Consider the following 11,915-nt stretch of genomic DNA (forward strand, 5'->3'; position numbering starts at 1 on the left):
ACTTATAAGGTTCAAAGTTGAAATTAACTGACCCAAAGCCATAGTAATTTGTGATACATGTCTAAAATACAATAACAAGCAATACTTTTTCATTGTTTTCCTATATTGTTAAGATTTTGTTGGTATGCTAACAATACAGATCTGTGATGTCTTTTACTCTGTCTCTCCTCACACTTTACACTTTTAAAATTTAAAAGAAGACAAATATAGGAAAATTTATAGAATTTATTGAGAGAAAAAAGGGGTGGGAATAGCCTCTAAAAGAAGTAAAAGAAACCTAACATGGACACTTGTAACATAACCAGTTTTATTCAGATCTAGTGGAACAATTTCTATTTATTTCAATTGGGTTAACTAAGGCCTCTCAAGGAGGAAAGGAAAAGCCCCTGAATGTATGTGACATGCTTTTACTTCAATATTTTATTTTTAGTAATAAATGCAGGGTTTTGCCATAGCTTGGTATGAAAATTTTAGGAAAAAAAGCAATACAGCAGTGTCACATGGGGTCAGATATCTCTGCAACAGTGAGCTAAAGTAAAAAGTTGAGGAGGGAGTTATGCTGAACAGAAAAACTGTGACTGGGGTTCTCACTACTAATCTGCAAGGAAACATACAATCTTAATATTTCTGTACCAAACTGATCCTGGTTGAGAAAGGTTGGGTGGGGAGTTTAATTCCAATAGAAGGAGCAAAGGGTGGTAAGTCTGTGAGCTGGGCATAGACAGAACCTGCAACAATGCTAGAAGGTGCGACTGCCCAGAGGGAACCTGTGCAGAACAAAATAAAGGGTTCATGATGGAGCTTGGGCAGCGGCAGGTGGGAATGCTACAAAAAATTTGACAAGTGAGGACTATTAGGAATTCAAGAAATAGTTGTTCTTTTGTCACATTCAATGCCTACAGGACAAGCTAATTCTATACCAGCTCCCACCTGTTTTCACTTCTGTTCAAACAGCCCTACAGCAGTTTAAATCACCAGATCTGTTTTGGAACAGCACTGAAGATGAAAAGCATATGGAAAACCAGTACTAGAGTGCAATATTTGTATCTGCTGGCAGTTTTTGCAGGGGGCAGCAGTCCTTGGCAATGAAAAGAGAAATCACACTGAATTGTTGGGCATGTAGGAACTGAAGCAACTCAGGTTCTTGCAGAGAGGTATCTTCACAAAAAGGGCAGTCAAGCCCAAGGAGGTTGTGCAGACTCCATTCTTGGAGGGTTCCAAGATCAGACAAAAATCGAAGTGACCTGGCCTGCTCTTGTAGCTTATCCTGCTCTAAGCAGGAGATTGAACTAAGTGAGCTCCTGAGGCCTGTCCCAACCTGAATTTTCCTAAGATTCTTCCCACTGAGTTCTGATTTCCAGGTTTCCCTTCCCCTAACTCCTCTCCAAGGCAGAAACTGATGTTACTCAAATTATGCATAATCATATCCTAATCCACTAAATAATTCCCTAAGGAGTTAATTTCAAAATTTAGTTTAAATTATTCATGTGGTGTGATACATCTTGAGAAAAGACTTGGAACTATTATTAGAGGACATTAAAACTGCTGACATCATAAAATACAACTACACTGTGTTTCAGAAAAATCCAGTGGGTTTTTTTGTTCTTTTTTTTTACCCTTTTTCCTTGTCCAAACAGAAATGGAAAGTCAGTAAAATTATGGTACAGAACCAGAACATACAGAATGAGAGCATGGATATAAGGAAATGTTCTCATGAGATTGAGAATGTACTGAGGAACAGATAAGAAGCAGGACACATTATCTTCAAACTGTGAGAGAAAGAGATGAATACTAACAAAGGCATGCCTAGAACACATAATGCAACAAAATGATCAGAGGAGAAAGAATTCCAAGACCAGTGCAGAACTGCACAAAACAAACTAAAAAAAAAGCAATTAACTTGTAGAATTGCAGTAACTTTTTGAGGAACCATGAGCACTCTGTCTTCAGGAGAGATTTAATTCCCTTCTCCATCCCCAGATTCAACTGGTGTCTAGAAGGGCTCAAAGACAAGGGACTAATGGAAAAGGAGAGCTTGCTCTTACATCCCATTTTTCTGCCTCTTTACACCCCTTTCAATTTTAATGACAGCACAAAACAGCTTTGAAAAAATGAGCATAATATCCCTTAAATTAATACTCTACATACAATTGTTTATATTCGTGTAACTTGCATATAACACAATTTTTCTTCAATCACATAAATACTTTGATTCAGTTCTATTAGGAAAAGGTCACCTCTGAAGACTTACTGTTTATCAGTAAGTTTATCTCACATGTGTGACTGACAGAAAATCCACTTTCATATTCCTTTTGTCCTGCTAATAATGTATAGTATTTAGATATTTTAGAAAAATCAACATCTTTGTGGAAGATTTATACAGAGAACGACCTTGCTAAGTAACTTCTAAGTTTATTATGGAGGAAGATGGATCAGTAAAGGGATCTAACCAGGCTGACTGCTGGCTAAAGCTCCACAGCATTTCCTCAATCAGTTGCACTAACTCTGGGTGACTTGTACAAGGAGAAAGGCACAGACACAACATTTTACCATCAGCATCTACACACTGGTAAAATTCATAAAAACTTGAAGGCAGAGTAGGTCCTCAAATTGCACTGACCATGCACATTCCCATAAACACCTCTGATGATCATAACTGTCTCACATAGTAATGACCTTTAGCAGGTCAGAGCAAGCAGCTTCCCAAGAATAAATATAAAATATAAGAATTTAATTCAGGAAACAGAGACAACCATAATAAACTGGAAAACTTGTATTTAAGCAACAAGGTAAAAGTAAAACCTGTTTTACCAAGCAGACTTTGTGCAGGAATAGTCAAACAGCCAGTGAGAAAAACAGTAGAATTAGGGAGAGAAAATTGTAGCAAGTGACAGCCTTCTCCAAACTTGCTTTCACTTTGTGTAAGTAACTGCAAAACCAGCAAACAAAAAACCTTCAGTAATATGCCAGTGTCCAGTGCAAAGCAGTTTTAGTTAACAAAAGTCATTTCCCAACACTCAAAGTGCATGTTAGGTATCGTGCATCTCTCTCACCTACCTGGTAGGCTTGCACAGAAGCACCACTATCTGCCTACATCAAAAAGAGAACAGTTTCAGTATGAACACCTTGCAGGCAAAAGCCATAGTCTGTGGAACTTTCATCAAGGGCTTCTGACACTGGTGAGGTGCTGTCCTCTGAATGACGCATTTACCTCCTTTGGTTTCATGTCTCTTACCACAAGAGCTATGACATGCACTTCATGGGGACTGTGAGGTAAAAATTTAGGAAAGGAAGACCCTCTTGCTTTCCAGGTTAGCCACAGATGTACTGGGCCCACAGGTGTCTACATCTTCTCCTCCTCAGTCTGTCTGAATCCCTGGGAGACCTTTACAGATAATATTTTAGAGGGAACAGTGCAGCACTCTAAGTCTGCATTAGAACTCTCATGACCAGAGATACACAAAAGGTGCAGCAGAGTGGGCACATTCCAAATCCCAAAGGCACAGTGTGGTTTACTGATCGTTGTGACAGAATAAGGGTTATAAACCATCTGCTATCAGTTACAACGCTATAACCAGATCTGGTTATGAACACACTGGTATCAGAAACCACAAGCAGTAGTATCCCCTTGGAATAAAGGTTACCTGACAGGCACCCTGTGGAGAAGCAGAGGGGTACAACCCACCAGTCATCCCAGGATACACAGGGGGAGTCTCCTCCGACCTCCCTCCCCTCCTGTGTTGTATTTATAGTTTTTTGGGGGAGTGGGAGAAGACAAAGTTCCAGCTGATGTCATTTCATGATTACATTGAGATTGAGTGACTTCAGTTTACACATGTGAAGTATGTACGGGTTTTACTTCATTAGCATATGCAGCTGTGAAAGGTTTTATTGTATTTTCAAGCCGGTGAAACAAAATTCAGCTTTTGGTCACTGGTGGGGCCCTTCCTTGGCTTAGTTCCCGTTGGCTGCATTGCTTTAAACAGAGCATCACCACAACACCTCTGTGCCACTCTGTCCTTTGTTTCCTGCCTCTCTCAGGGCAGCACCCCAAGCTCCCTCATTGTCCCTGCTCCTGGGGCTGCAGTTTGTTTCTGGTGAACTACTGCCACCATGGACACTTCCCTTTGCTTTGTCTTTTAATATTTCTCCACAAGGACTGAAATAAAATGTTAGCTTATGGCACCTGTACTCGAAAGCTACAGAAAACGTATGTGAAGACCGCACCACAACCAGATGGCATTGCTGTATGGGCACTGAGAATAGTAAAAAAGCAAGATGAGTCCATGCAAAGTGTCTTACCTAAAGAGTTCTCTAGGAATGCACACTGTTGGACAAAAGCATAACCCAAAAAAAGAAGAGAACTAGTTATTGTGGAAATGTAAGTGCTGTGGATAAAAGCCCACTGACCAAAAGCACAGAACAGCCTACAAACATGCCAGGAGGCACCAAAATTTCACACCACTGTACAAGAAAACAGTCTCCATCCAAAAGAATCACATTTGCAACATACTGGAGGTCTTTAAAAGCCTCTGGACACAACCCTGAGTAATGTGCTCTATGGGACTCTGCTTAAAGCAGGTAGGTTGGACTTGATGACATCCAGTGACCCCTTCCAACCTCGCCCATTCCGTGATTCTGTGATAATAAACAGCAAGCCCAAATCCCTTCTCACAGTTCCTGTTATTATTTTCCTGTTGGCTTTCAAACCATGTTGTTAACATTGCTCTCAGGCTCACAACCAGATGAGAAAGAGGGGAGAAGACACAGCAAAACACAAAGAACAACTCTTTTAGGCATCTCCTCAGTGTTTATTTGTATTACTTTGCATAATCTCAAGCACTTTCTGGATATGGAGATCTTTATTCACTGTGCAAATGAATAAGCTCCTTCTGCAGATATTTCCATGATAAAGCTATTTCCAACTATCCTAAAAAGCGATGACTAAGCTACACTTGGTATTCAGTAGGACTCACTGATTCTAAGGTCTTTAGCTGAGCAAGGTCAAGAGTTTCACAGGGGCTTTTTAACTAACATCACTACGCCTGCAGCTGCACCAGCAAGTCTGAGGTTTTCCAAAAAGCATAGGAAGTATTTTGCTTAAGCAGCAACTTACTTTACAAGGTTTCTCATAATGTTTATAGAAGACCCTCTGTACCCTGAACCAAAATGGTTCCAGTGGTTCATGTAGTGGAACAGCTGATAAAGCTTTAGGCGTTTCTCAAACCCTGTGGCTCTGGGGATTTTATTGTGATAAGCAGAATAAAAAGGACCACTGAAGCCACCAAACATCCCAGCTATTGCAAGATCATACTCTGAATGGCCGTAGAAAGAAGCTGGATCGAAGATAATTGGACCAGAATCATCCTCAGCTACATTTCCTCCCCAGAGATCCCCATGCAGGAGAGAAGGAACGATTTCTACACCACAGAAAAAACTGGGTATCTTCAGCTGCAGGGGGGAAAAGCAAGACATGTAAATTACTACAATCATTCACCTTAAAATGTAGAGGTTTATCTGCATACTTCAAACTTTTTAAAAGTCAGTTAAATAAACCTGTAACTTCAAACAGCACAGGACCAGGTCAAAAGAGATTCTGAGCAAATCCAGAGGATTCCTGTTTTTCATAAAAGCCAGGAGCAGAATAGTCATCCAAATCTCTTTTAGGAAGACAGTAAAGAATTTAAAACTGCATTTGGTGCTGTAATATTGACCAGGTTTAACAACAACAACCACTGCCAGTTCATCATTAGAAGGCTCAGGCATCTCTCAGCAACCTTGAGGAATTTCCACCCAAAGAGCCAAAGTTGCAGTCACTTAACCAGATACAAACAGTAAATGAACAAGGTGCAGAACAGTACTGTTTATGTACATTTCTCATCATGCAAGTGTTCCAGGGAGTGAGAAATATGAACTTCATCTATAAGATTTCCCAAACAGACAGACAAAGTGTTATCTGGCACTTCGGAATTCACTCTGGAATGTTAGCATAGGGTGATGTGGCAAAAGCCATTACACCTTAGAATAAAGGGTGTTTTAATCCCCAAAAACTGGAGTCTCTTACCAACAGAACCAGGTGCAAACCAACAAAAAGGAACTTTGTTTTAAGATAATAAAATCTAGATAACTGATACCCAGCTGTCACTATAATGAGAACTGTGAGAATGGCTGGTACCTGAAGCTGTGCCCAAAGTTCTCTTGCTTCCCTGTCTCCTGAGCTCCTTTCGATCAGGTCCATCTGGGGCTGGATCCTTTGTCTGGCAAAGAAGGTCACCCAGTCACTGCGCCAGTTGTTCACCTGAAGGAACAGGACTGCAGACGTCAGTCCTACACCACACAAAAGGCAGATTTTCTTCTTTTTCAAATAAGCCTTTTGAGGATTACACAGCCTTTGTGCTGGTACCATCCAGGGCAGTAAATGCTGCCATTTAATTGAATGTTATCTTCAAACATTCAATTAGGGGAATAAATAATTTTCTCTCAGTGATTAAAATCCAAGAAATTGAGGAGCCATCAGTGTCCAATGCAGCTATAAGTGCTGTCCAAAGCACTACTTTTCTTAGCAGGCTAAACCATGCTTTTTCTTATTCGTGGCTCCACAAAAATTCATTTCTTTACATTAGGATAATTTTGACCCTTTTTGTCACCCAAGGGAAAATGAGATAAACTTAAAATTCTATCAGTCTGGTGAAGTACAACCTACCTGCGGAAGATAACCACAGCAGGTAGCTGTATGAAAGCCAAAACGATCTACAAACTGGACTTCCATTTGCCCTTGTCCTTTACCTTTCAAATCAAAGACAAAAATTCAACACCAATGACAAAATACTGAGCATCCACAATGCAAATGAACCTTAAAACTATGCACAGGTACAATACTGCTTCTACTGAGAATAAAAAAAAAATGCACCTTAATGTTCTTTTTGTTACAATGGTTGCTGCTGCTGTTTTTTAAATTTAAAGCTCAATGTAAAGCAGCTATATTACAGTCTTTATTTTTCTTTATTTTTTTAAATTTTAAGGTACAGTATCTCTACTGATACTCTACTGATGTCCTTGTAGAAACTGTGGTTCAGGCTCCCAAACTGAATACATGTTTTGCTCACAGAAATCCAAGCAGAACAAACAAAAGTAAGAAGAAGAACACCCTGCCTGGGTGTTTCATCCCAACGTATTCTCATACTACCTATTTTGGAAGAAGATGAATCTGTCCTGAAGCGGCAAAAGATATTTTAACTACTTTGTAAATTATTATTAATTAGGTAAACTTTGAAAACAGCTGTGTACTGTACCAACTGTGCTCCCTTCTTTCTTCATCTTCTCTCTAAGTTGCTGGTTATGAAGGTGAAGATCAGCCAGCTGAGTTCCAAGCAGCGCTGAATGTCTAAGAAACAAAAATAATGTTAGCAACTCTGACACATGAATGAATCCAGACCCTGATATTCCAGGGGTCACTTGAAAACGTTTATCAAGCACATAGAAGTTCTCCATCTCTAATAAAATAACTTCGCTAAGTATTCCAGTATTATAAACACTTTATCTTCCTGTCAAGACTGCATATTAATATAGACAAAATGTACTTACTTGGTTGTTTCTGACACCACTATTGAAAGTGAAATCATAAATTTAGTAACAATTATAAACTATCAATCCTAATTCCTGTGTGATATCACTTCTACAAGCATTTTCAGTAAGGTATGTGTAAGAAAGCATGTACATAACGTGGAACATGTTGTGCCTTTTTTTTTGCCCTCTGGCAAACTGTCTTTGGAAAATAGAACCAAACAATGCTGATCCCCTTCTTTCTATCACTGTTTCTGGCTGCTCTTCTCTAAAAGGCCTCAAAGATGGGTGTCAGGTAGGCCTAGTTTATTATCTATTTTTCATAAAAGCTGATCCTCTACAGAGTTCAGAAAAGTCTTGTAGTAATTGCAAACAATCCTTACAGCCAGTTGCCCTCCATGTAAAACAAAATTATGTTCCTTTTCCTTTCTTTGACCTTTCTCAACTTTCTCTGTTCTAAAAGCACAGTCATTTAAGGCAAATTTAGTTCTTCATTTTGTTCCTGTTAACACAGATTGTAACTCTCCCCCAAAATCTGCACCCTGAAGGTACCATTTGAAATCCAAACCAGCAAGGTCTTTGCCATTTCTCTTGGGACTCACTGAGGGCTCTTCATAAATCAGAAACCCCAGCAATAAGCAGGATGATGGACAAGACTTTAAACTGGCTACAGAAGTTCTGAAAGTGAGATAAGAAATTGGTCATGATCACCTTCCCCGTGGAATCAGACAGACAGATTCATCACATTAAGTGCTAGTCACAGAGAAGAGACAAAATTTTGAAACTATCAAAATGAAGGTTAAGAGTTGCAAATATATGGAGATCAAGACTAATTCATTTGGGAAAGTGCCTCTGCACACTCATGACAAGCATTAGAGCACTGGTTCTTATATCAAAGGCTAGTACACAAAACAGGTGATCAGGTCATTTTCCTTACTGCAAAAAGGAACCTTATTATAAAACCACTAAGTACCTAAACAAACCAACCCAAAACTAATCAAAACCCAGACTCACTTCTTGATGTATTATCAGTTTGCTAGGTGAGGCATTACAGTTGTCTGCTGTATGACTTCCCATATGTCCCTTGACTTGCTTTAGAAAAAAATTAAGTTTTTCCTATGAAAACAAGTCGTTTAATTGTCATAATAGCCAAAATTTCTGGTTAAAGGAGGCAAAGGTAACACTGTTTTACCTGTTCAAGGTCTTCATTTCCAAATGTTCCATCACCAGCACAGTATTGTCCCCAGGCAGTTCTACAACTTTGATGGGTTTGGGCACTCTTACTGTCTGTGTTTTCAGAATGGCTTCCAAGCTTGCCATTTCTCCCAGAAACATTCTTCTGGCCTGCCAGATATTAAAGGAAAGCATTAGTCTCTAGAAGTGTGACTCACAGGTAAAAGGTTAAATAAAAAGGTTGGAGCAAACATTTATTCACACACAAGATACAGACAGAACGGGACCATCAGACTTGATGATAATTCCATGGTTGCAGAAATTTTACTTTGTAAAACAACTGAGTGAAAGCAACTTTGGTTCTAGCATTCTCTATAACTTAGAAACTCTCTTTACACTTGAAGGAATGCAAACTGCATACACACAAAATGCATGCAATATTCTATTAATACAGCAAATGTCTAGGAAGCCATGGACAATATACACCATCAGCTGGGAGACTAGAAGAATGTTGCTGACATTCACACACATCATGACTTTCCAGACCAAGTAATACAGTCAAGCTTCAAAAACAGCTCTATTTGCAGCCACAGAATCACAGAACCATAAAATTGTTAAGGTTGGAAAAGCCATCTAAGATCCCTGAGTCCAAGCACTAACCCAGCACTGCCATGGGCACTCTGTGCCAGTGCCTGACCACCCTTTGTGTGAAGAAATTTCCCCAACATCCAGTCTAAACCTCCCCTGACACAACTTGAGGCTGCTTCTTCTAACTTGTTCCCTGAGAGCAGAGCCTGACCCTCATCTGGCTGCACTCTCCTGTCAGGAAGTTGTACAGAACCAGAAAGTCCCCCCTGAGCCTCCTTTTCTCCAGGCTGAGCCCCCCCAGCTCCCTCAGCCACTCCTGGTACTCCACTCCCTTCCCCAGCTCCGTTCTCTTCTCTTGACATCCTCCAGCCCCTCAATGCCTTTCTTGTCGTGAGACGTCCAAAACTGCCCCCAGGATTCGAGGTGTGGCCGCAGCAGTGCCCAGCACAGGGGGTCGGTCACTGCCCTGGTCCCGCTGCCACACCAGGACTGGCACAACCCAGGGATGCTGCTCCCCTCGGCGCCGCCCGCCCAGCCCCGGCATCCCCGATCGCCTCCCCGCCACACCTCCCCCTCGGAGTTGCTCTTCACGAACACCCGGCCGCGGTCCGTGTCGTAGCTCCGGCCCTGGCTGATGCAGCCGCCGCCAGAGTGCCCGGTCGGCCGCAGCAGCGCGGTGCCCAGAGCTCGCTTCAGGGCGTCCTCCATGGTGGCCGCTGTGAGGGGAGCCACCGGCGGGAAGAGAATTAAAGGCACGGGGAAAGGCGGGGCGAGAAGGGGCGGGCAAGGGGCAGCTGGGGCGGGGAAAGGGCGTTTGAGGGGGGCAAAGGGAATCTCAGGGGGGCAAAGGACGTTTGAGGGGCGACAAAGGGCGACTTAGGCGGCCAAAGGGCGGCGGAGGCGGCTGAAGGAGCCGGGCCCATGACCCAGGCGCTGCTGTCAAAGGGTTCTCCCGCTCCTCTTATGCCAGTTTGCCCCCGTGTTCAGTTTTTTTCTTGTGTTCATGACAGAATAAATTACAGAATAGCAGAACGTTGTGAGTTGGAAGGGACCCACAGGGTTCGTCGTGTCCAGCTGCTGGCCCTGCACAGGACGCCCCAACAATCACACCCTGTGCCTGAGAGCATTGTCCAAATGTGCACCTTGTGCTCTGGCAGGTTGGTGCTGTAACCACTTCCCTGGGGAGCCTGTTCCAGTTGCCAAACACCCTCTGGAGGAAGAAGCTGTTCCTAATATCCAACCTAAACCTGCCCTGACACAACTTCAGGTCCCCTTAGGTTCTGTTGCTGAGCACCACAGAGGAGACATCAGTGTCTGTCCCTTCTCTTCCTTCACAAAGTTGAATACAATGATGAGGTGTCCCCTCAGACTAACTGGGAAAGATCTCTGAGAACATCAAGTCCAGCCTGTGACTGGACACCACGTTGTCAACCAGACCACGGCACTGAGTGCCATGTCCAGTCTTTCCTTAAAGACTTCCAGGGACAGTGGCTGCAGCACTTCCCTGGGCAGCCCCTTCCAGTGTCTAATCACCCTTTCTGTGAAGAAATTCCTCCTAATGTCCAACCTAAACCTCTGCTAATACAGCTTAAGACTGTGTCCTCTCATCCTGTCCCTTGTTCCCTGGGAGCAGAGCCCAAACCCCCCTGGCTGCACCCTCTTGTCAGGGAGTTGTGGAGAGCCAAGTAGGTCCCCCCTGAGCCTCCTTTTCTCCAGGCTGAGTCCCCCTAGCTCTCTCAGCTGCTCCTTAATGGACTTGTGCTGCAGACCCTTCACCCATCTGTTGAGTCGGTGGGTTTCTTGGGTTGGTGGCCACGAGCTGGTGATCACAATTTCCCCTGCCACAGTTACACTCTACCCAGTTTGATGAGTTGCCTTATTTTGTTCCTCATAATCTGGCATTGTCTTCGCTGTTTGGCCAAGTGTCCTTGGTTTGAAGATGTCAGCATTCTATTATGTCTGGTTTCAGCTGTTTTATGACCTCAATTTACTTGTTTTTATTTTTCTATAGCTGCTGCAATTGCTGAGACATTTTAAACATAATTTATCTAATCTGGAAGCCTGATGGTTCATCACTATCAAGTACTTGATTTCTGCCTTGAGATTTAGTTTAATTAGTCTGATCCCAAGGATGGAGCTCCTCTGATATGGAGATAGGCAGCAAGAGCTGGGGGGGCTCAGCCTGGAGAAGAGAAGGCTCTGGGGGGACATTTGAGCGCCTTCATGAGCCTAGAGGGGCTCCAAGAGACCTGGAGAGAGACTTTGGACAAGAGTCTGGAGTGACTGGACTATGTCTTCAGGCTGGAAGAGGGCAGGGTTAAATTGGATATTGGGAAAAAATTGTTCCCTGTGAGGGTGGAAAGGCCCTGCCACAGGTTTCCCAGAGAAGCTGTGGCTGCCCCATCCCTGGAAGTGTCCAAGGCCAGGTTGGACAGGGCTTGGAGCAACTTGGGATAGTGGAAGCTGTCCCTGCCCATGGCAGGGGGATGGAATGAGGTGGTGTTTAAGCCCCTTTCAACCCAAACTGTTCATGGATTCCATGAAAGCAAAGGTTCACAAAGAGCTCTGCCTGGTACTGCCATTCCTTGTTC

General features: G+C 42.8%; 1 protein-coding gene across 1 annotated transcript; it reads right to left on the reverse strand.

Annotated features, from left to right (window-relative positions):
* Positions 1 to 4,796: 4,796 nt before the first annotated feature.
* Positions 4,797 to 10,084, reverse strand: LOC116438116 (ketosamine-3-kinase-like). The gene is made up of 6 exons (XM_032096763.1): positions 9,892 to 10,084; positions 8,756 to 8,907; positions 7,293 to 7,384; positions 6,704 to 6,786; positions 6,176 to 6,298; positions 4,797 to 5,451 (listed from the first exon to the last, which is right to left on the reverse strand). Exons 1-6 carry the CDS (start codon positions 10,030 to 10,032, stop codon positions 5,113 to 5,115), a joined length of 930 nt encoding a protein of 309 aa, XP_031952654.1. The 5' UTR covers positions 10,033 to 10,084; the 3' UTR covers positions 4,797 to 5,112.
* Between the last annotated feature and the right edge of the window lie 1,831 nt (positions 10,085 to 11,915).

The sequence above is a fragment of the Corvus moneduloides genome, chromosome Z, assembly GCF_009650955.1.
Source record: "Corvus moneduloides isolate bCorMon1 chromosome Z, bCorMon1.pri, whole genome shotgun sequence".
Classification (NCBI taxonomy): domain Eukaryota; kingdom Metazoa; phylum Chordata; class Aves; order Passeriformes; family Corvidae; genus Corvus; species Corvus moneduloides.